The sequence below is a fragment of the Scardinius erythrophthalmus genome, assembly GCF_964197995.2.
Source record: "Scardinius erythrophthalmus genome assembly, chromosome: 12".
Lineage (NCBI taxonomy): Eukaryota > Metazoa > Chordata > Actinopteri > Cypriniformes > Leuciscidae > Scardinius > Scardinius erythrophthalmus.
Genome location: NC_138232.1, coordinates 12,995,765 through 13,020,083, shown reverse-complemented (window position 1 = coordinate 13,020,083; position 24,319 = coordinate 12,995,765). Strand labels below are relative to the sequence as shown.

The following is a 24,319-nucleotide window of genomic DNA, read 5'->3' as shown; positions in this document are numbered from 1 at the left end:
AAAAATTATATATTATTAAGGCATTGTTCCACATAGTTTGTTGTGACTGTCTTGTAGGTGATGGGCTTTGGTCTCTATCTCATGGATGGAACCAACAGCAACATCTACAAACTGGATGCCAAGAAGAGAATCAACCTCACAAAGATTGACAAGTTTTTCAAGGTGTGTGTATGTGTGTGTGCTTTTCCTGATGTAAACAGCGGCCCGTCTCGTCTGACCACTTGTGTCAATCTGAGACAGATTTTGATGTGATTTGACACTCTGCTTTACCCCTACAGCAATTGCAGGTAGTGCCTTTGTTTGGTGACATGCAGATTGAACTGGCCCGCTATATTAAAACCAGCGCCCACTATGAGGAAAACAAGTCCAGGTGAGTGCCCATACAGGCTATAGTTAAATAGGAATGCTGTTGTTTGCCTTTGTTTTTTAGCTTACTATAATTAAAGCAATAGATCCTTCCAAACTTATATAACTTTATCTTTTGTGAAATACAGAAGATATTTTTAACAATGTACTGGTTGGTCTTTTCCAAGAAACTGCAAATTCATCATAAAAGTTTTATAAGTAGTCTGTGTCCACATGCTGGTTTTTTTTTGTTACATTTGGAAAGAAAAAATTGTTAACAGTACACAATTCTGAGTTTCTGCTTTTTGTGAAAGAATAAAAATGGTCTATTTTAATATTTGTGTGAAGTATTTACTAGATCCTTCCATGTTTTTTAATTGCCTGTCCTCTTGCATCCTCTAGGTGGTCGTGCACATCTGCAGGCAGTAGTCCGCAGTATAATATCTGCGAGCAGATGATTCAAATCCGTGAAGACCATATGCGCTTCATTTCTGAGCTGGCTCGCTACAGCAACAGTGAGGTGAGAATTTTTATTTTTTTTCTTCACTGTCTTTCTAAACAAATGCAGTGTAGACTGCACAGTCACCATGCACTGACTCATATTGCTATGACGTTGGCGGGGGACAAAATGTCTGTTACCTAATCTGTCAAATGTCTTGCTCTTTCTAAACATGAAGACCTCTGACGAAGTTAGCTCTCTGAGTCGGTCTCAGAGAACTAACTTCAAAAAGAAAATCTTTGGCTGCAGTAATCATCCTCAATATTATCAGAATCGAGTTAATCTCCCACTGCTACAGACTTTTTGTTAAACATCTGGCCTTATTTGATTTACCTGTAAATTATAAAAACATTTCGGTTGTCAATGCAATGCTTCACTTGAACCATCAAATATATATATATATATATATATATATATATATATATATATATATATATATATATATACATACATACATACATACATACATACATACATACATACATACATACACACACAGTGCTAAACAAATTTATTAGACCACCTGTTATAATGAAGAGAAAACTGAAACATAATGAAGAACAATCTGAAACAACTAAATAGTCTTTATTTACACATAACCAAACAACTTGTATGGCGTCCTTTGGCCTTGATAACAGCTTGCATTCTTGCTGACATTGTTTTTATGTACAGTAACAGTACTTTTACACAGTCTCTGTTGTTATTAACTTCCAAATGGTTTCTAGTTGTTCCCAAAGACTTGCTTTTGATGAAACTTTTGTGCTATCTATCTTTGAATCCACTAAATCCACAATCCACAACTGTTTTCAACACTTATGATGATAAGACATTTTTATTGAGCACCAAATCACCATATTGGAATGATTTTTGAGGGATCATGTGTCACTGAAGACTGGTTGCTAAAAATTCAGCTTTGCCATCACAGAAATAAATTACATTATATACATAGTATATAATATATGGTATACTCTAGTATTCTACTTCTAATAGTAAATCTGATTTTGCTTAGCTAAAAATTGCCTCAGCATATTGGATGCTGAAAAATCTCTTTCAGAAATGCACTAATGGTACGGCTTAATGAGAGAATCAGAAGCTACAGTGGCTTACTCTTGAGTTTGTTTTTGCTCATGTGAATAGATTTCAGGAATATTCATTAGCCGTGGGAGGGCGAGCAGCTCTCGCTTCATACACTATTCCCTTTTCCACGGCTGAATGGTTTCAAGGCTCAATCTCGTCAACTCGGAAGTTTGCATTCAGAACCACTGGGGTCGGTAGTCTTACAGATGAATATGGAAATGTAAGGGCAGGAGGCCAGCCTGGGTTTGAATTAAGTCATGGCAGCAGCAGCACTGTAATGAGAACACATTGGCAGCCAGAGGACAACTGGGGTCTGCTATTAGTGACAGCAACCCAGTGACGAGGAGAAGCGGGGAGGAATTTGTTTGTTCGTTCCACAGCTATGGTTGTCAGATGCCAGGGGTTTTGACATGGTGCTTGTATCTTGTGCTGTCTTGGACTGCTGAAACAAATGCATAGATGCAGGGGTTTGGCATTTTCTCCTTTGTTTGTTCATTTTGAATGCAGCTCCTGTTGGATGCTGCAGGTATCCTGGTGTTTTGTCATTAGCTTGTGTGATGAGATTTCAGTGGTTCATTAATTTGCTCATTTTCTCTGTAATGACAGTAGTTGTGTGGAGCCCTATTCGGATGGGATTAACTTTACAAGGGTAGATGGAGTAATGTAATTTTACCACAGAACGTCTGTAATGTTAATGGCCAATTTGCACGGGATAAGATATCTCAGTAAAACTAGCAGAGCATCGCCGTCACCCTCATGTCGTCATGTGCGTATTACGTTGCTTCCTGATATCACGTGCGCAAAACACATATAACCTATATTTATATAAATATAAAACAGTTATGTCCGGTCGAATGATGTATTAATTAACTTCAGATTGGATTGTGTTGGTAATAGGCATTTACCTAACGCTAAAATATGTTTTGTGCCTCTAACAAGTGTGTTCGATCTTCTTTCTGATCTGAATGGTATGTGAAAAACACTTAGTTATGGCCACAGACTTGTCCCAGCGTCTAGAACGCAACTGAATGCTGTTTTCATGCACCTCCATACTTGAAAAACCGCGGAAAACTACTTTTAAACAGGAAATGACAAAATATTTTCGTACATATTTACAGCGGGTCTATTCGCATGGGATTAGTATTACCTGAGGTAATTTCTCTGGACCTTTTTACTGAAGGTTAAAGTTGCCGTAATCTTTACTGACATTGTCCGTAATGATTAATGATATGGCACATTCGGACGGGGACTAAAATCACAGAGAACCTCTGGTAATAATTACATTACCCCACCTCTCCATGTTAAACTAGTTCCTTCCGAATAGGGCTTTAGATGTTATGTTATCTTGTTTACTTGCTGTTTATTATCGCTTCCTTTTCCCATTTTCGCAGGTGGTGACCGGCTCAGGGCGTCAGGAGTCTCAGAAGACCGACTCTGAATACAGGAAGTTGTTTGATCTTGCTTTGCAGGGCCTGCAGCTGCTCTCTCAGTGGAGTGCTCAGGTCATGGAAGTGGTGAGTGGACTTGTCACACCCATATTTTTGTGTGTGAACACCACCAAGAGATACTTTTGACCCATAATGATTATGTGGTTATGATACAATATATCTACATAATAAAAGCAAAAAAAATCACTCAAAAGTAGTCATTATTGTATAACTTTCTTGAAATTGAATAGTTTTGTGTAAAGTTAAATTTTGAGATTCAGACTTGATGAAGCTGTGGATACATGTGCTAGCAGTATAGATTTATATGGAGCCCCTAAAATTTTACGTCAATGCCTTTGCATTCTCGCGCAATATGTTTGCCTAATATGAAATATTACATTTTGTATCAAATGAAAAATAATATTAATTTTTTTCTAAGTATACAGTATACTGATACAATATATGCACAATATATGAAAACCATTTAAAACCAGTGTAGCATAGTGCTATTGTGAATTCACAAAAGCGGCGATTTAATTAAATATATTTAATATATACAGTGTGCGCTATAATTATTTGCATGCATGTAGGTTCTGTGCATCTCACAGTAAATGCTGCTCCATGTTATCATTTACATGTGTGGAGCACATCTCATCGTAAAGAACTGGACAAATATTAAAGATTAAGTGAACATGTCATTTGGCCAATATTAAACAAGGATTTGATCTGCTGTAAAGTGTAACAACAACAATTACCAGGCCTTTGGCACCCTCTGAAGGCATTTATTGTAATACATAATGTACGTAAGTTGATTGTTTATATTATGTGTATTATATTATGTATTTTTAACAATGTTGTTCTATAAAACCATATGATTACTTGCTCTTGATACTTTATTTGAACCAAAAATGATTGCCTCATTGTTATTATGTATGTATTTTAGGTAATTTAAAGGCTGTTTGCTTTGGTCTATTTTTATTACCATACAAAAAATTCCAGTTACTTCCAAAAACAATTGACTGATTACTCTATTACCAAAATAATCGTTAGTGACAGCCCTACTCCCAACTGTCTCAAATAGACTAAACTATCTTCTTTGTCCTTTGTTGTTTGAGTAACCTTAAAAACAGACAGCAGCAGGAATATTAGGCGGCTGTCACTTTAAGACCTAATGCCCGGAGCAAATAACATGCGTTTTATTTCTCAATTGTTTACGTTTACTTAAGACATAACCGACAATGTGTATGAGGTGGGCAGTTTGACATTGTTTTGTGTGAATTTGTCCGCTCAAGCTCAAGCAGACATGAAAGAGGCTTTCTGGGTGGTCAAAGTACCAAATTCAGTTATCTCGCTTGAATTGGCAAAATATTGGCAGCCTGTTGCACTCATGAAAGACTAAACTAACCTCAATTTTCAGTAGCATCAACCCACCCATTCAAGACAAAGAGCTTGAACCTCATTTATTGAGTAGACCAGACCTATGTTCTTTCTCTTTACTTCCACAAGGCCATCAACATTTTCACCTTTGATTTTAATCATTCATTTCACTTTAATAGTCAGTTCTAGCTAAGCTTTTTTTTTTTCCCCTTGGAGCAGACGTTCCAAACAAAACACTCCATACTGGCAGTCTCATGAAATATTGTTGCCATAGAAACAGCCTGCAACAAGTCCATTCTTTGCAATTAGTAAAATGGATTTTGATATTTGTAGCTAATTAGGTTGGAGATAGAGATGATGGACCATAATTTCTGAAATTTGTTTATTGGTGTTGTTGATGTTTATTTAAGCAGCATTGAAAATATCTTACAGAATAATCATCATAAGCAATTATACATGAAAGATTGTAAAATGTTTTCTTTTTTGCAGTATTCCTGGAAATTGGTGCACCCTACAGACAAATACTCCAACAAAGAATGCCCAGATAATGCTGAGGAGTATGAACGTGCCACCAGATACAACTACACCAGCGAGGAGAAGTTTGCTCTGGTGGAGGTCAGTACACCTGCAGGGCCAAATCTCAATTAACAATTTATTCAGGTGTCCTTTAATTATATATTTTTTTTATAATTATTTATAAACAACATTTTAATTTTATTTCAAATTACAATAAATTATTTTTGTATTTAATTCTTTTTTATTATTTCTTTAGAATGCTTGAAATTCAGTATCAAACTCTGTGTAGGCTTTTGAATCAGCTTGATGAATCCTCTCTGAATTAACTCCGCTGGCCAATGAATCAGATCTATGACTGAATTGACATCAATGATGAAATGTTTGTTAATCCATGTCAATTGTTAAGTGTATCCAAATGAACTCAATTAAGTCAGTCTTCGTTTTCCAATTCTCTGTCTGAATGTGCTTCTGTCTACTTGTTTAGGTCATTGCGATGATAAAGGGCCTGCAGGTGCTGATGGGCCGAATGGAGAGCGTGTTCAACCATGCAATTCGTCACACCATCTATTCAGCTCTGCAAGACTTTGCCCAGGTCACACTCAGAGAACCGCTGCGTCAGGCTATCAAGAGGAAGAAGAACGTCGTCCAGAGGTACAACAGAGCACCAAACCGGATGATATTTCTGTCTGACTGCTCTAGTGGTTTAAGTCTTTGTAAGCTGACAGTGATGTTCTTCCAGTGTCCTCCAGGCCATCCGTAAGACCATATGTGATTGGGAGGCGGGCAGAGAGCCACATAATGACCCAGCGCTGCGGGGCGAGAAGGACCCTAAAGGGGGATTTGATATCAAAGTTCCTCGTCGTGCCGTGGGACCCTCCAGCACTCAAGTATGCGACTCTCAGTTTCTATACCATATAAAGGACAGAAACATGCTCTACACAAATGCAGACAATATAGCAACCCCATTATACATGCATAACATTTTTCCTTACAGTGGCGGTAACAAACCTCAGAACTCAAGGGGGCAACAGAGTTATCCTCAAATGCATGTAGTTTATGATTTCCTCCATTCTGAATGTAAAAGCATGTGAAATTTATATTGCATCGACATCGAGTCGATTGGGGTCATGTATTTAGGTAGAGTATGTTTCATGTTGAGGAAATTGGTAAATCTATTTCTGCTGCTGATGCCTTTTTCAAACAGGGTCCAAAAGCTGTACTCGCTGATTTCAGATTAGCTACATATCATCACCTCATCCCATTTTCACCTTATCAACCCCTGATCTGAAACAGCTTAACAAGTCATATTGCTATCACATATTGCTATCACACACACACACACAGTCACACATGCTCTGCCACTGTCATTCAGAAGAGCTTTGTAATCTTCCGCTAGCTTTCGCCGCTTTTGCACAGTTGAATCCGATGTGCCGTGGAAGGGTGTTGTATTGAATGTAAATAGCGCCTCAGGGATTTGAGCTGTAATCGGTGCTGCCTCTCAACATGATCTCAGTGCTTTGCTATTGCCATTTTTTTAAGAGATTCATTTCATACATGCGTCATGATTTCTGTTCGTGAATGATTAAAATGTCTCCACAATCTGCTTTTGAAAAAATATTGTTGCATCGTGCTACAGTGCATTCTATCAGCTTTTTGTTTTTTTCATAAACAGTCGGTTATCGCAAGTGAACGTAGACCGTTAGGAGAAAACCGGTTGTGTCTGTATATTAGATCCGTGCTTTAAATTGACAGCAGCCTAATAAACCTGTCTTTTGTTGTTTAATTAACATTAATGACAAGCGGCAACAAAGAGAAAATCACTTACTGCTCTTCACTGAATATCTTCAGTAGCTTCATCACCCTTACTTTGGCCTAAATGGTCTCTCATTCTTTTTTGTTACCTTGTAAGGCAACATTTTTTAAATATGGAAATTAGTTTGGCTGTACTGCTCCATCACTTGCAAAATAGTAAAACCAACATGAAAAAAATTATGATTTTGATGAAAAAAATCGTGAAACGAATTTTTTGCCATATCGCCCACCCCCTACTCTGAAGCAAAATTTGCCCTTTGCTGATGCCTTGGTATTAAATTAATACCTTGTGATGAAAAGTGGGGAAATGCCTGTCCTGCTCCAACCGAGCAACTTTCATTGAGAGAAATTGCAATGCCAGTGGATAGTTTACTATTATAGACCTCCTATTTATTTATTGATTTATTTATTTTTTTAACATAAATAGGATATTTCATTCTACTTTTAAAAACTGGTCATAAGGCACGAGATTAATTGCAATTTTATTCCATTGGAACCACTTTTATGAAATAAATCTGCATATAGTTTTTTGGGTAAACAAGAGAAGTCTTAATCTCAGATACACACCAAACTTAATAAAAAATAATTTCCACTAAATATTTTATCAGGTTTCTTTAGTTACTATCCAACTATTTAATTTTTGGAAACAATGATATAATTGTGTTGCTTTTAAAATATCATACTTTATTTTTATGTAGCTGCCTATATATTTTAGGAATAGTTTATATTTCCCCTTACAAGGGGATGATATTTGAGGGACCTGCATCAAAAAGTTTGAAAATCCCTGTCTTATATTATGAACAGGGCAATTTGACCCAAACAATGACTGTTGTGAATGTAGCATCTCTCAGTATTTTAATACATTGCCACACGGACACACATACACACACAATTCCAGATGGAATCCAAGGGCAGAGATACAGACGAGTCCTTTGATACCTGGCTGAAATGTCCAGGGAGGCTTTGACACTTGTATGCCCTCCATCAGCACACAGAGAACCCCCCACCTGTGTCGAGATGACACGAGCAGAATGTTGATGTGAATCTGTCTGTTGAGGAGTGGCTGTACTTAGTAAAGATGTTCAACTTTTCACCAGAGACTTAATGTCCTTTAATCTGCTGCTTCTTTCTGTTCCTCTATAGCTGTATATGGTCAGGACGATGCTGGAGTCTTTGGTCGCTGATAAGAGCGGCTCAAAGAAGACTCTGCGCAGTAGTCTTGAGGGACCGACCATCCTGGACATTGAAAAATTCCATCGCGAATCATTCTTCTACACTCATCTGCTCAACTTCAGTGGTAAGGAACAGGCTAAATGCCTGTCCTCCCCAAATTTATTGTATGTTCACCCTTTTATGAAAAGTAAAACTGATGTGCAACTACCATAATTTTAGTGTCCAACTAGATGACTATACTATTTTAACCAAACCTTTTTTGCATACCACTATGTACCAAGACACATTATCTCTGATAAATCAGTTATAATAATCATAGCAGGGTTCCATTACAAATTAAGAATTGTCCAGTTTGATTTCATGGTGACTTGGTGTCCAAATAGTTTATTGGGCCAGTCTATTTAGTTGAATTTGGTCACACGGTATTAATGTTTTGTCTCTTCTGCGTGCGTGTTGTGTTGCAGAGACACTGCAGCAGTGCTGTGATTTGTCCCAGCTCTGGTTCCGCGAGTTCTTTCTGGAGCTCACAATGGGCCGCCGCATCCAGTTTCCCATTGAGATGTCCATGCCTTGGATCCTCACTGACCACATCCTCGAGATTAAAGAGGCCTCTATGATGGAGTGAGAACAAAATATTACATTTTGGTATTGTGTCCTTGTTACGGACTTTAAATGTACTTACTATAGTAATAACAGTAAATTATGCATAATCGCATGCATCTAACCCTAAACCAAACCCTAACGCTATGGTAAGTGCATGTTGTTAATTAATATTACTCAGTACTTAAATGTATAATTACACGGTAACAGGAACACCTTAGTGTAATAGTTTTTTAGTACATGAATTGCCATGGTATATGTGCAAAAAAATATGCTTATAAGTCTGCCTGATGTACACAGGTACGTGTTGTACTCACTGGATCTGTATAACGACAGCGCACACTACGCTCTCACAAAGTTTAAAAAGCAGTTCCTTTATGACGAGATTGAAGCTGAGGTAAAACCCTCTTGACCTTCTACATTCATTCTAAACAAAATTAAGTCAGTTATTGCATTTTGCATTTAATCTGCTTTAATGTTCTTTTAAGTGATTATGCATCTGGATTTTTTCTTTCTTTCAGGTGAATCTCTGCTTTGACCAGTTTGTCTACAAACTGGCTGATCAGATTTTTGCCTACTACAAGATTCTTGCCGGAAGGTAAGTCTGTCTGTGAAAATGTCATTTTCAGGACAAATATGAAACAATGTTTCTGTAGTAATGTAAGTAACTTTGGGGACTTAAAAAGTATCTTTTATTTTCTGTAACACGATTTCTCTCTGTAGTCTCCTTCTGGATAAAAGACTAAGAGCTGAATGTAAGAATCAAGGTGCCAACATCTCGTGGCCTTCCTCCAATCGTTACGAGACGCTGCTCAAACAGAGACATGTACAGGTAAGAATGGCCACTCTTCTGTACGATTACATATTCATTTCTGTTTATTAATGCTGGTCTTATGTCCGCTCATCTTTTTTTGCCTTTTTCTCTTGCAGCTCCTTGGACGATCAATCGACTTGAACCGCCTGATCACCCAGCGAGTGTCCTCTGCGCTTTACAAATCTCTAGAGCTAGCCATCAACCGCTTTGAGAGCGAGGACCTTACTTCCATCATGGTGCCTTATCCTTCAAGTGTTTTTATGGAAACATGCTTTTGTCATTTTTCTCTCTCACTGAGACCTTGAATTTGCTCAGCTGTTTTAGCTGTTTTTTCCTGAATTTGCTTGTTCAGGTCTTCTAATGAAAGAGAGGTTGCTTTCATAGCAGAATTGAAATTCAGTGCAGCAGAAATAATTATCTGGCTCTGCCACAGAGTGAATTGTTTTATTAATATTTGCTTCCTGTATGCGTGTGTGCATGAATGTATAGACATTGGATGTCTGATTGTGACACAGCTTTTTAAAATGCCATGAAATTGTTCCAAGGCTCATTATTGGTTTTCATACAAATTGTTGTCAGAAGTCTGCGCGTGCTTGAATAATATAGACATGCATTGTGTGTAAACATCATTATTGTGTCAAAACTTTTTTTTTCAGTCGCTCTTTCTCTCTTTGTCTATGATCAGGAGTTGGAGGGTTTGCTGGATATTAACCGGATGACCCACAAGCTCCTCAGCAAGTATTTGACACTGGACAGTATCGACACCATGTTTCGCGAGGCAAACCACAACGTATCCGCACCCTATGGCAGAATCACTCTCCATGTCTTCTGGGAACTCAACTATGACTTCTTGCCCAACTACTGTTACAACGGCTCCACGAACAGGTGGGTCAGCCCATCACCCTCACCCCCCGAAATGTCGAAATTATAAGAAATAAGTTTTTTTTTTAGTAAAATATATTATTAAATATAAATGCTAAAAAGAATCATGCAGGCTCTACTAATCTTACTGATATGGTTGTGCAATAATCTAAATGTATAATGTCATAAATGGATAGCATTTTAACAGCTATAATTATGTAGACTTTCAGGCTTCAGCTGTTGCAAAATGTATTCATTCATCCATTTAAACAGAAGTAATTGACATTTCTTTCATCACTTGTCAAAAAAACAGACGCCCAAGACACTTAAATTAAGATGGAGCATTGCTTGTATCTTTAGTTTTAGAGAATGGTTAATTGAGTTATTTCATTAGTTATTGATAGTCTGTGCTTAAATTAAAAAAATTAAAATATATATCATTGGGATGTCTGTTTTATTTTAACCAGGAAAGGACTGTTATGTTTCAGAAGTGTTTTTCCACACTTGAGAGACACTCTTGTACACAGATTTTTGTTTTCAGCATAAGTGTGTAATCTGCAGCAATTTGAGGCAAATCAATTACCTTTTTAATCTTTTTTTCTGTGAATTGAGTGTTTGTCTACCTTTTGCTGTTATATCCATCACTTTTTCTTTTCTCATCTGTTTTATTGTCAAATAATTGTTGAACACGATAATTTTACAAGGTACACTCTGACGCTAATATCAAATATGACAGCAGAGAGAAAATGAAACAGCTTTGTAAGGATCCATAATGAGGTGGGAAATATTTGTATGACTAAATTGTGAGGTCTTCAAGATGGAGTGTACTGACGTGATGTACAGGTAGGCTGAATGTGGGATAAAAATAAGACTAAAGTCATCTTTACACTGTCAGGTTGAGGTGGCTGTAACATTTTGTGGCTTTCAGGGGATATCTGACAAATTCATCATAAATGTAGGCGTATCAAAATGAACTAACACCATAAGGGTTCAGCTGTTGTCTCAGTGCAGTTCATAACTGGTTGGAGGATGGTTACATCTTTGTAAGATTTCAGAAACTAATTAGCTTCAGCTCAGTATTCAAAAAGGTACACAGAGCACACTGATGCCACTTCTCGCCTGCTCCTGTTAAATTAAACACACAGCTACAGTTACTTTAACCAGAACAGACATTTGTAGCCCTTTTTTTTGTCTTTTTCCCTTAGAAACATTTTCCTCTGAAAGCTTGTGTGATGAGTTTTTCCCAATGTATTGGTACTGTGAATGGGGATAGAGTGGACATGCTGAGCGCAGCCTGATTGAACAGAGAAGACAATAACTGCATGACAAAACGAGTAATACAAAAATGGTCAAATAATTTTTTTCCCCTATCTCTTTTAGATTTGTTCGCACCGTGCTGCCGTTTTCTCAAGAGTTTCAGAGAGACAAGCCTCCCAACGCCCAGCCACAATACCTATATGGCTCAAAGGTGGGTTTGAACGAGTTTAAACATCAAAGCTAAATCAGTTATATCTCCATTGTTCACATGCAGTTACAATATGCCTCTCACAAACAATAACATACAGGGAAATATTTTTTATTTAGCAAGATAGATAGGTAGGCAAGGTACATTTCAAGCAGAAAAGGATATCAATGAATGCACAAACATACTGTCAACTCAGAGACGTTACAATCAAAAACGAGAGAGAGAGAGAGAGAGAGAGAGAGAGAGAGAGAGAGAGAGAGAGAGAGAGAGAGAGAGAGAGAGAGAGAGAGAGAGAGAGAGAAGAGAGAGAGATTGGTTTTATGTGTATGTATGTATGTATGTATGTATGCATGTATGTATGTATATATATGTGTCTGATATGACTGGAATTTTTATTTTGTGTCTATTAGAAAATCCTATTACTTTAAACCTAAAAATTATAACTTTCAAATAAGAATAATGATAAAAATTATAATAAATATGATTATTATTATAAGTGTTAAAAAGTGGGTGGATTTTTTTTTATTATAAATTATTACAACAACAAAAATAATGGGGGTAAAATTAACATAAACCTAGATTAATAAATTCTTATACTGAATGCATTAACTCGTGTTTACAAATTTAACCTTATTAGAAAGGTATACCAAAACAATACTTTGTGCTCCTTAAAGTCCAGTACAGTGTAAGCTATGGGGCCTCCCATCAGTTTCCTTGGTTGATTAGCTAATGATGGTTTCATCTGACATTTAAATGCTAATTTAACCCGATCAGCCCAACCCAATTGTCTGAGCCTCATTTCCTCAAAATGCTTTCCACCCTGTTGATTGTCCTCACTGTGTAAGTTCTAATAGTTAGAATTTTGGGGGTCAGTATATCACATTTGACACCCCAGTTATTCTGACTCGGGGCCAAATCTGTGTTTATTACTTTGTGTTCGAAGTTCACGACTCAGCTCGTTTGCCGTTTCTCTGCCATGCTCGACTCGAAAAGGATTCTCGATCACCGTTGCGTTCTGAGAGTCCTCCTCCCCGCAACTGGGCATATATAGACTTTTTCTTCCTTCACTTCCCATGTTCCCACCCATGGGGGTCAGAGCCAGGTGTGGATGGTTCGGACCTGGCTGGTTTCCTCTTCCTGGGTCCCTCTTTGCTGGACACATGGTGTGGAGACATCCCCAAAGCAGAGCCACAGCAATGATTAGCAAGAGAATGCTGCTGGCCAGCCAGACTCCCATCGCCAGCTCCCTGCCACTCCCCCCGAGCTCAGTGCCTTCATCTAGGGTACTAAAGACCTGGCACTGCTCTCTGGTGGGATTGGCAGACTGGCAGGTGACACAGAGGATGTATGTGGTCTGAGGACTGAGGTCGCCCAGACTGGTGGACGTCTGGCTCACGGGAACCCTGTCCTCGCGCAGGAAACTCTTGCGCGTGTAACCCATCAGAAGGCTGTTCCAGTTAGGGTGATACATGACGCTGTAGAACGTATCCACACAGCCTGGAGAAGACGGCCAGCTGACAATGGCAGAGGTGGCGGTGACGTTCTGAATGGTGATAGGCATGTTGAGTATGTCTTTTAGGTCAAGACTCAGTCACTTATGAGCGCACAGTTTGATGATGAAAGCTGGTTTAAGACGACATGCAACGATTTTGAAGAATCTGAAAGAATAGAGGGCAAAAAACATTCATTCAGATAATTTCTATCCTTGAATGTGGTACAAAAAGGCCTTAATTAATTACCAATGGGCTTGCATCTGGCATAAAACATGTCCCTAAAGAATTTTAAAACTTCAATCGTTGGTTTCAGAACTGAAATTGTGTTTAAATTGAAGGGCTTTGTCAAAAGGAATTAATCAGTAACGTTGATGGTAACTGATGGTTGAGAACGGATATATTAAAAAACCTGCAGCTTTGCTATAAACGTGTTTTAGCTAATTGCAGTGGTAAATACATTTGTATCTTTTTTTCTGTTCTTTTCTGTCTAATTTGTCTTTCATATTGTGATAATTAACATTGAAAATGGTGGAGTAGGTAACACAAGGTTAGAGGCCGTTTCTCAATATGCTTGTCTGTACTTCATCACAGACTGTACGTCATCAGTCGCTGCCCAAGTACTGTTCCAAATCAAAGTTCACATCTAGCCAAGTCCAGTTCAAATCCCCGGATGTGTTCTTGATCCGCCCCTTTTATCGAGGATGCATCGAGAGGTGACTTGTGCGGACTTGAGACAGCCAGGTATCCCAGAATGCATCTCGCACCAACCAGCAAGCGTCAATAGCAGAGGAGAAACCCCACGTAATTTAAAAATACTGCTGTTATTGTGTCACGAAATGTAGTTTTAAGAATTTTTCAGTCGAGAATGTAGTTGATTAAAGCTCAAATATGTGGTTTATTTATAAAGATAGCGCCTATTTTAAAATTTGATCCGACGTTTTCGAAGTTGTGAGATCCAGGTGATCACCGGGCGCTCAGTGCTCATATACCCTGCCTGGAACAGCCCTTCCTCGGCTAGTCCTTCTGACGTTTGCTGCTGGCTCTGATGTCTCTAGTCTATAGTCTATAACTTGTATAGTCTAGTCTCGAGATATAATTTGTTCCCTTGCAAATCTTTTGTCTGAGTCCAAAGTGAAGTTTCATAACTTTATATATTTAGGCTATTTAACTTTAACGTTGTAGCCTACTAGAGAGGTGACTTATGTTTTACTGAATCGTTTGCTTTATTTCTTATTGTATAGCTTCTTATACCTTTTAGGCTACTTATTCTTTTATAATGGCTATTATTGATCATTAAAACTGACATTTAACAAAAGGGTTTTGACTTTTTATTTTATATGTTTAAAATATTTATGTACATTCTTTTCATTCTGTGTAGGCTACATGTATAATAAAATAAAATTGCACAACCCTGTCTCCTTTTGTTAAATGTCAGTTTTAATGATCAATATTATAATGTTTCCTATTTTTTTTAAATAAAAACAAAAAAAGGCAGGGTTGTGTTTTATAGTTCGTGTGAAAATAATCATTGTAGCTACTCGTTGTCTGAACTGAACCACATTTGTGTGGGTATTAATATGTTTAAGATTTTTTAAATGAGAATGAAAAGAGACAGAGTGGTGCTTTATAACACATTTTGTTTTATTGTTGCCTATATACATAACCAGCCAGAGCGAGCTGAGTGACACTATCAAGAATGCTGCTGTTCCATTTGCAGAATTACCAGACTTGAGTTCTTCCGTCCTCGGGAGTTCGTTCTCCTGTGTCGAAATTGGCAAGTCCGAACTACCAAGGATGCAAGTCCGAAGTCTGCGTACTTGGTATTGAGAAGCGGCCATAGTCTTTTTTCATTTCAGTTTTCTCTTCCATTCAAGTACAATTGTCCTGCACTAGCATGGTGTTAGCTAAAGCAGATTTATCTAGTGAGAAAAAAGCACCAGGTTGAGTACAAGAGATTTTTTTTTATCCGCCTTGATTACATTGTATCAAATTTTTTTCCCTCTCCAAAACTATGTGTCAAGGTATCTAAAGCAGGATTAAGTGAATTTCCAATTGATGCAACATCCATATATCCCCGTGCCAAGAGAGAAGTTCTTAAGGGATTCTCTCGAGTCATTATAATTGAATGGCATTACAGCACAATAAATATAGTTTTGAGGTTAAAATTATATAAATGTCATGGTTTAACAAATAAACGATATATTTAGTGTCCACTGTTTTAAGACCGGCCATTGATTATGCATGGTCAATCACTGATTCATGATTATTTTATATAAAAAAAAAGAATTTCTATATTTGTAAATTTTTATTTTTCAAAAATCCCCTGCTTCAACTCTTAGAGAGCAGACAGAGTGCTCAGGATATTTATCTTTGGCTTAAAATGTGAATTAGTTTGTTCATTATAGTTGCCGTGTTTTGTTTCTCTTGCTGCTCATGGATTGAGTTGTTTGAAGCCCATAAACTCAATCAATAAATCACCACATTGGACTTGTGTGGATGAGTGGTGAACCTTTATGCTACACATTCACACTGTAATTACTCGGCAATCAGCACTGTGTGAAAGCTTGAACACTAATCATTTTGATCTTCCAGAAGCACACTGTCAATAACACTCAGACAATTCCCTCATGTCTGAGGAAAACAATGTATATTCCCTCGCTCTATGCACCTGTCACTCTTCTCAATCTGTTTCAGATCTGCATAGTTACTAAAGATTGATCTTTAGCTGTATTTTCAGACAGTACTTAAATTGGTCTTTTACCATTCTTTACAAGTAACCCACACTTTAAAAAAAAATCTTTGGAAATCTAACAGAGAAACAGGTGTGTCTGGGAAAACTGAAATTGAGAGGTAAAGGAGCAAAAATCCTACCGTAAGAGATAGTCTATGTCTATGTCACTTCATAGACACTTCATAGGTCGTCTCGCTGTTGCTGACAGAATCCCCCTGAAGCGTGAGAGTGTATGACCCGTAGCTTTCTGTTTGGCATGGCTCAAGTCTGCTTCAGAAAGGGCTTCACATCCACACCGCTGCACAGAAAAGCTCCTCTTTCTGATTAGAGCAGCAGACGGCACATAAAGCAGAGAGAGAGTTCAGTGGGGAGGGGGGAGACGACACATCAATGTTTTGCGTAGACTGCATTTTAAACAGAATTACAGCTGGGAGAGCGTGAACTCTCTTGCTTGTCCTCTGTCTCTTACGCATCCTTTCTCCCTCAATTATTGGAGGAACACCGAGTTTTTCCTCCCCCACTGTGCTTTCAATTACTCCCTCAGACTGGTGACCTGTCTCCTCTGACTCACTGCCACAACACCTACGGACATGCATGCTCATGCATTTATGATTAATCTTTAATAGGTCAACATAAAAGTACTGTTTGCTAATTAGAGAAACAGAAGGAACTTGTTTCTTTCCAATTATTATTATTATTATTATCTTTTTTTTTTGCTGTTTAAAAACTATTACAGTTTATTTTAATTTTAGTAACGTGACACCAATAAACAAAGGAAGCTCAAAAAAAATTATTGGCATGTTGTAAAGAATGTTTAGTTTAATAGGTCTAGTCCTTGAGAGCCAATTTTGAGTAAATTATGAGATTCATTTAGTGTGTGGGATTTATTTGTGTGTGTGTATATTTACTGTGTGTATATATAGTTCAGTCATGAGCCAGTCCTTACCATGCAATCTACAAGCAATCACATCATTAACATATGGAGAAAGCTTATTGGCCTCTGCTGATTCTGCAGCCAATGAGATTGCTTGCTTATTATTCAGATTGTCTGGTTCAGTGTTTGCTGTTGGCTAATCCTGCACTGCACTGTCAGATTTACTCTTAAATCCTCCACCTGTAATCCTCCACCTGTCTAGATCTACTTCTTTGGGATTTGTGTCTATTCATGCAGCAACAGCATATCTTACATGCTCACAGCATACACTATTGTTTTTAGTTTTATCTATTTTATCTATTGGCAGTAGCAAGTCCATACTTGCTCTGCAGCAGCTGTAATAATAAACATTGCAGTAGAACATTGCCATACTCATGCTAAAACTATTTCAAAAGTTGTCATGATTTAAATATATATTTACACACACACCCTTTGTTAGTTTGACAGCACTGGGGTAATGTTTACATTGTTTCTTTTTGATGAATATTCAAAGCCACAGCTGGTTCTGAGCTGTGTTGTTGGGTATGAGCTACAGTAATCAGATTGTTTTTCTCTATAATTAACTAAGTAATTAACTCTATAATATAATAATTTTGTTAGTTACTGTTCTGCTATTACTTGTTTTACATAGACATAAAAAAAGAGTTGTAACTAACTGTGCCTCAGCATCAATGAAATGAAACTATGCCTCAACATAAACTCTCTCTTTTCTTTTTTATGATGATTCAGGCCTTGAATTTGGCATACAGTAGCATATACAGCCTCTACCGGAACTTCCTGGGACCTCCGCATATTAAGGCTATTTGCAGACTTCTGGGATACCAGGGAATTGCTGTGGTGATGGAAGAGCTGTTAAAGGTCGTCAAAAGCCTGGTATGTGCACGAGCATTCAAAATGAAGTTTGTGTATGGAGATCTGAGGGCTTTTGCAAGACCTTAGACATTATCTATTTTTTTAATCTGCTGCTCTCAAATGTGTGAGAGGAAATGCATGTTGTATTTTGTATTTGTCCGCCCACGTTCCTACTAGAGCCTACGAAGTGATGCCTTAATTTGAGGGGTTTTAAACTGTCGAACATATCAAGTCACCTTTATTTATATAGCACTTTATACAATACAGATTGTTTTAAAGCAGCTTTACAGTGATAACAGGAAAATGATCCAAGGATGCAAACAGTTCATTTGGTCTGTACAGCAGGTCTAAAAGAAATGAGTGTGGTGCTAGCAACAAGCAAGTTCATGGGTTCGATTCCCAAGGATTGCATGCAATCATACGGTGTATACCAAATTACTAATTTCATGATGCATCACATCATTTATTAAGAATCTTAATTGAATCAGATCATTGTTAGAGCAAACTTTTTGTACCACCAATCTTTCTTTAAAGGATAAAGATTGTCTTTTTCAGGATGTGTTGATATTAGCAAACATTTGTGCTGAAATCACATCGTCGTCTTGTTCTTTCCGATGCAGCTTCAGGGCACCATCCTGCAATATGTGAAGACCCTGATGGAAGTGATGCCCAAGATATGCCGTCTGCCTCGCCACGAGTATGGCTCGCCAGGTGAAAATCACATTCCTAAACAAGCCTTTTATTTTCTGACCCAAGAGAGGAACTTTGACCCTGTGTAAATATTACCAAGTAGAAGACAAGCACTACATTATTAAGCTTTGATAAGTCCAACTGTGCTGCTTGGCAGATTGGTAGTCTGCAGTGTCATTCACACATTGGTGCAAGCAGAGCTTCCGCAGCAGATGCTGTTTTTTTTTTATTTTTTTAAGCTGTAGTCAGACTCCTCTTGATTCAAGAAGGTTTGGTAATTGCCTCTCGCCATCTTTCCCTCTCTCTCTCTTTGTTTGTTATTACATTCTGGGTGACCATACTGAGAGGGTGCACTCCATGCTGAAATCATGGCTGTGTCTGATTATGTGGCCTTTCAGACAGCCTGGAGAAAAAAAATGAAGTGGGTGGAGTAGAGAGAGAGAGAGAAAAGCAGAGGGTATAAAAATTGCAAATGGTCTGTTTATGTAGTTAAAAGCTTCTGCTTGTAAGATTAATACTTATTCTTGGATTCTTGGCAGGAACTGGCATAACGAAAGAAAGTAAACTTAAAAACAGTCACTATAGATTCTTGTGGCTCTTCTGAAATTTTTAAGATTAAATATATGGGGATGAAACCACAGAATTTGGATGTAGAAATCAGTATTGAACGCACACGCACAGACACATAGACACAAACATACACACATATTAGGGCTGCCAGTAGATTCACATTTTTAATCGTGATTGATCGCACACATATCATGAAATTGAGCATACACCACGTAATTTGTTCATAATTTTCTATATACAGCAAATTAAACTTTCAGATTGGACAATTCTAGTCATTTCCAAAACTGAGACATAGCACAACTTATTTTGACATGTAAGGTCAGCTTATTTTTCTATTCAACAAATTTATGTACAACACTGCTCTGTCTTCACTCCATGAGTTAAATACAGACCTACACGGATTCTGAAGTTATTTAGTCGAGCAGTGTGTGATTTTTCTTTTTCTTTTTTTATTAACAGTAAACTTTGTTTACGAGAGTACTTGCCTTTTTTGTGTGTGTATTAAACCGTTTAGACGCGTATCTGATGCCCAAAGCAGGTAGCCAAAACTTTTCTTGTCCGTGTTTTGCTCTGTCTCAGAGCACGCGCACAGAAAGCCCCCTGAGGAACAGCTCATCAAGCTTTATAACTCTTTTTAATATCAAGCACGTGGCTGCTTTTTACAATACTCGCGTTAAAGGATTTGGACATTGAGGGCCATAAACACAACACTTTTAATGAAGAAACAGAATGTGGCAATTCGCAATTTGGCGTGCTTGAGTAATTTATTTGTGTTAGTTGTGTTAAATCATTTTAAAGCATTAAAGATTTTGAATTGATCACGTGTTAACGTATTAACCTTGACAGCTCTGTGATCTATTAATATAAACTGGTCCAGGGGAATACTTTTTAAGATACTTCAACTCTTCCTAAAACAAAACGAGGCTGTCATTACTATAATACATGATTTTGTCTTCTGGATGCAGGAATTCTGGAGTTCTTTCACCACCAGTTGAAAGACATTGTGGAGTATGCTGAGCTGAAGACCGTGTGCTTCCAGAACCTGAGGGAAGTTGGCAATGCGTTGCTCTTCTGCCTTCTGAGTGAACAGAGCTTGGTATGATACCATTCTGCTGTCACAACTTCATCTCTGGCCACTCACACTATACTACAGAAAGCTGTCCTCACCACATCACTAAACCCTGTCTTGAAAATGACTAGTCCTACTTTGCCATCATCTTTTCTTTAAAGAAGACATTTCATCCCAAATAATATCTAGTAATTTTTTTTACCACTTTCAGCACATAAGCTATGCAAAGGGTTAGTTATCACACATTCCATCACCAAAAAGATCTTTTTCAGTAGACTGATAATGTGGTTTTGATATTTTTCTTACAGTAAAGAGTGAGAAGTAGAGAGCCTAACTAATTAGCATCTTCCTTTGTGATTTGGTTTCTTTTATATTCTCTTCTTTGTGCTGAGATGAGTGACACATGAGACACAGCTTCACTAAAGTCTTCAATCATGAATGAGTCTCTACATTTTTACTTGAATTATTCACAAACCCATGACAGGAAAAGGAATATATACCCAGCACAGGTGAATTCCATTTAATCTGCCACCTGTTCAGTGTGTACAATGTCTGACTTGGACACACTGTTGTCATGGGAACACATCTGCAGTTTTGTTGCATGTGGCAGCACTATAAATTTCCCCATGTCAGTGTTCAACCCTTTTAAGATGCAGATCAACTTCACCTTTCTCTTTTTCTTTTTGTTTTGAATAACCAGCCCCTATAACAATGCTCGGTATAAGATAATGGTCTTACAGAGTATGGTTTATTTCATACTTTACATGAAAGCAGTGCACATTTGATCAAACGTCTATTACAGCTCACTGCTTGCATGAGCGTGCCGTTTTTTCTTTTTTGTATAGAGCTGTTGTTTCTGTTACGCAACACTGTCACTTTAAAAGCACAACTAATGTGATCTTGCTGTTATAGTCGCATCGCAAATAAGCATCGACTTTGAAAGAACAGAAAATAAGCAGCAAAGTCTGAATGGTAACGATTCAGTTTAATCAAAAGTGATGAATTATCACACACTTTTGACACCTTTTTTATTTCTAAAATGTTTTAGAAATGAAACGTTTGTGCCCCCAAAGACAGGCCATTTGGTTGCTTGCAAACTTTGAATGTCTGTTCAATGTCCACAGCTCTTAATGTGTTTGGGTTGATTTGTAATTGGTTAATGAGTTCAGCCCCTTTAGGGCACAAATAGGGAAGCAATGCTGCCTTCACGTGCTATTGGAATTAAAGATTGGACATGAATGGTCTCTTGAGTCATATTAACCACTGGGAAGCGCTGGGATAATTCTGATGCCCAAGTTCCCGAGTTGGGTGTGACAAACTTTAAACATGGCAGAGAGGAGAACGATTGCGGCTGTGACTGCTATTCTTTATTCTTTATCAGAATCGTCAGCAAGCAAACGATCTAGACTTCAGCCACATATTTTCGTTTATTGGGGTAGTTGACATCTCCAACTTTTGGTTAAAATTAATTCATGGATGAGATAAATTGTATATTTAGGTGCTACATAGTGATATTTTTTGTCATAATATAAATTCCCTGAAGTCCCAATTTAACACCTAGATATATTTCAGTAATGTGAGATCCAACACTGTGAATAATAATTATGAAATAATTCAGTGGCTTTTAAGTGCAGTATAACATATTTTGTCCTTGTATGCCCTTTCGATTCTACATTGCATTGTCAAAAATTAATGAGAATAATAAACCAATAATTAAGCTTATCTGAAAGGGTTCAATTAGAAAACACACACACACACACACACACACACACACACACACACACACACACACACACACACACACACACACACACACACACACACACACAAAAAACATTTTAGATCTGTTAAGAAATTGGTTGGGTTTGTGGGTTTTGACTGTATAATGGCTGAAACATCCCTCCAGCACGGTTGAGAATGCCGTTCACCCAGACACTCAAGAGGCTTTTCACAGATGTGATAAGCTGCTGTTTAATTGTCAACCGTTATTCACAGTTATGAAAGTTACGCAGAGATTCTGCCTTCCACTACAATTAATCTTCAAATTATATAGTGTCAACAATCAAGGGCTGTCTGTTAAAATATAGATCTGCTGGAGAAAGTCTCTATGCATGTGTGAAATTACCTGCTCTGCCTGATGGCAAGATCAGTCCAATCAGGTCCGTCGGCTGTAATTCTCTGCATTTTCATTGAAATGTCAACAGCCTCAATTGAACGGCTCTTGTCAGTGGTGTGACTGCATGGCTCCATCTACTGGAACCTGGTTACCATAGAAATCTGTGCCAAGGATTTCTAAAAGGCTTCATCGGACATGCTTTTAACACCTTTTTGACATGACATGCTTTTTTCTTTTTTTTTTGTGAGGATATTCATTATTTCTTGAACAGCTAAATTGAATATTTATCTAAATGCCTAATATTATTTATATAAAATATAAATCTCTCTTGCTTGTATCACTCATTTACTAATGGTTACTCCATCATGCTTGCCTTTGTTTGCTTAAAAGTAGCTTTTGTTCAGTTGAATATTATAAAAACAATGTATAGAACATATGTTATATACATTAACATTACAATAGCTAACATGAAATGTTAATGAACTGTACTTTTACAGCATGTATTCATGTTTATGGTTAATGTTTGATTTCTGTTTCTCGGTTAATTTCTACATAAACTACATTTTTAACATTTCAAGTTGTATAAATCAAGTCAGATTTTCTTTAGTTTGTGTGTTATGAACAGAACTAGAATTAAGAAAAAAAACATTAATCAAGAATAAATAATGTTAGTTCATATCTATTGCATTTAGAAACGTTAAAGAATTGAACATTATTGTAAAGTGTTACAAAAAAACAAAACTAAAAGAACCATGAACATTGATCCAGTGATAAATGGTTTCAGTGCTTCACCAACATGACCAGAATTTATCCTGGTCATATTGAGAGCTAAATTAATGCACCAAAACATGTTTATGCATGTACGTGTCAAAGCAGCAATGGACGCTTGTCTCAGACTGCTTATTTGAATTTAACTCGGGCTTTAAAAACCATCGTTTCTGAAATTAGTTCTGCTTTCATGTAGTCTCAAGAGGAGGTGTGTGACTTGTTGCATGCAGCGCCCTTCCAGAACATCTTGCCAAGAGTTCACGTTAAAGGTAAGCTCATGTTTATGTATGTTTCCCGAGGATATTCAATATTTTTAGCATGCTTCATGTGAGAAGTTCCTCAAACATATCCAATAATCTCTCTACATCCCACACTTGAGCAGAAGGGGAGCGTCTGGATGCAAAGATGAAGCGTTTGGAGGCCAAATACACAGCACTGCATTTGGTGCCTCTGATCGAGCGTCTGGGAACCCCTCAGGTGGGTGAAACATCACTGCACCGACAGCCGCTTTAGTCGTGCTCTGCTGCTTTACCACCTCCAGCACGCCACACACATCTACTTATTGTCATTAGCATCTCCAATTACACACTTAACTGCTGCTTTGAACTCATCCCAGAGCCTTCCGGATTGTTGTGTTGTGTCAGTGGTAATGGGCAAATTGATTCATTTAAAATAAAAATGGTGATTTCTGGCTAAAGGTTAATTGAGGAAATTAGTAGTACTTTATCCTTCTAACGCCGCTATTATCGTTCACTTTTCGTTATATTAATTGATATTTCTACTAGGGCATTATTAACTGATCTCTTGCTTTCTTTTTATGCTGCTTCTGTGCCAAGTCTTTTCAAAGTCCAAAACCTATTTCTGCCACATAAGAAAAAAAAAATGTTTTGGTAACTCATGCTTTTTTTAGATAAAAAAATTGAAATTGACACAATTATGAGACGAACAATTTTGACATTTAGTTGAAATTCACTCATAATTGACTTAATGTGTATAAATAAATGTATTTTGTTTTGACTTAATTTTGACTTTTTATTTCATAAGTAAAACTTTATATATCATAATTATGACTAAGTATCTCATAATGTCGACTTTGTCAATTTTTTTTTTTTTTAAAGCAGTCATGACCT

At 37.4% G+C, this 24,319-nt stretch overlaps 2 protein-coding genes across 3 annotated transcripts in view; one reads left to right on the top strand and one right to left on the bottom strand.

The window, feature by feature from the left end:
- cyfip1 (cytoplasmic FMR1 interacting protein 1) overlaps nucleotides 1–24,319 on the top strand; it is a 42,871-nt gene that overhangs the window by 16,154 nt on the left and 2,398 nt on the right. For both annotated transcript variants that reach the window (XM_081380079.1, XM_081380080.1), the window contains exons 9-28: nucleotides 58–162; nucleotides 279–370; nucleotides 748–865; nucleotides 3,313–3,435; nucleotides 5,215–5,340; nucleotides 5,726–5,892; nucleotides 5,981–6,128; nucleotides 8,197–8,350; nucleotides 8,691–8,847; nucleotides 9,127–9,223; nucleotides 9,348–9,424; nucleotides 9,550–9,658; nucleotides 9,757–9,876; nucleotides 10,326–10,525; nucleotides 11,882–11,969; nucleotides 17,854–17,997; nucleotides 18,597–18,687; nucleotides 20,202–20,332; nucleotides 23,386–23,458; nucleotides 23,572–23,666. In XM_081380079.1, the coding sequence (XP_081236205.1) occupies nucleotides 58–162; nucleotides 279–370; nucleotides 748–865; nucleotides 3,313–3,435; nucleotides 5,215–5,340; nucleotides 5,726–5,892; nucleotides 5,981–6,128; nucleotides 8,197–8,350; nucleotides 8,691–8,847; nucleotides 9,127–9,223; nucleotides 9,348–9,424; nucleotides 9,550–9,658; nucleotides 9,757–9,876; nucleotides 10,326–10,525; nucleotides 11,882–11,969; nucleotides 17,854–17,997; nucleotides 18,597–18,687; nucleotides 20,202–20,332; nucleotides 23,386–23,458; nucleotides 23,572–23,666 (2,415 nt within the window). The remainder of the gene's footprint in view (nucleotides 1–57; nucleotides 163–278; nucleotides 371–747; nucleotides 866–3,312; nucleotides 3,436–5,214; nucleotides 5,341–5,725; nucleotides 5,893–5,980; nucleotides 6,129–8,196; nucleotides 8,351–8,690; nucleotides 8,848–9,126; nucleotides 9,224–9,347; nucleotides 9,425–9,549; nucleotides 9,659–9,756; nucleotides 9,877–10,325; nucleotides 10,526–11,881; nucleotides 11,970–17,853; nucleotides 17,998–18,596; nucleotides 18,688–20,201; nucleotides 20,333–23,385; nucleotides 23,459–23,571; nucleotides 23,667–24,319) is intronic.
- Nucleotides 12,767–16,416, bottom strand: fndc9 (fibronectin type III domain containing 9). Its single transcript, XM_081380178.1, has 2 exons — nucleotides 16,331–16,416; nucleotides 12,767–13,624 (listed from the first exon to the last, which is right to left on the bottom strand). Exon 2 carries the CDS (start codon nucleotides 13,525–13,527, stop codon nucleotides 12,862–12,864), a length of 666 nt encoding a protein of 221 aa, XP_081236304.1. The 5' UTR covers nucleotides 13,528–13,624; nucleotides 16,331–16,416; the 3' UTR covers nucleotides 12,767–12,861.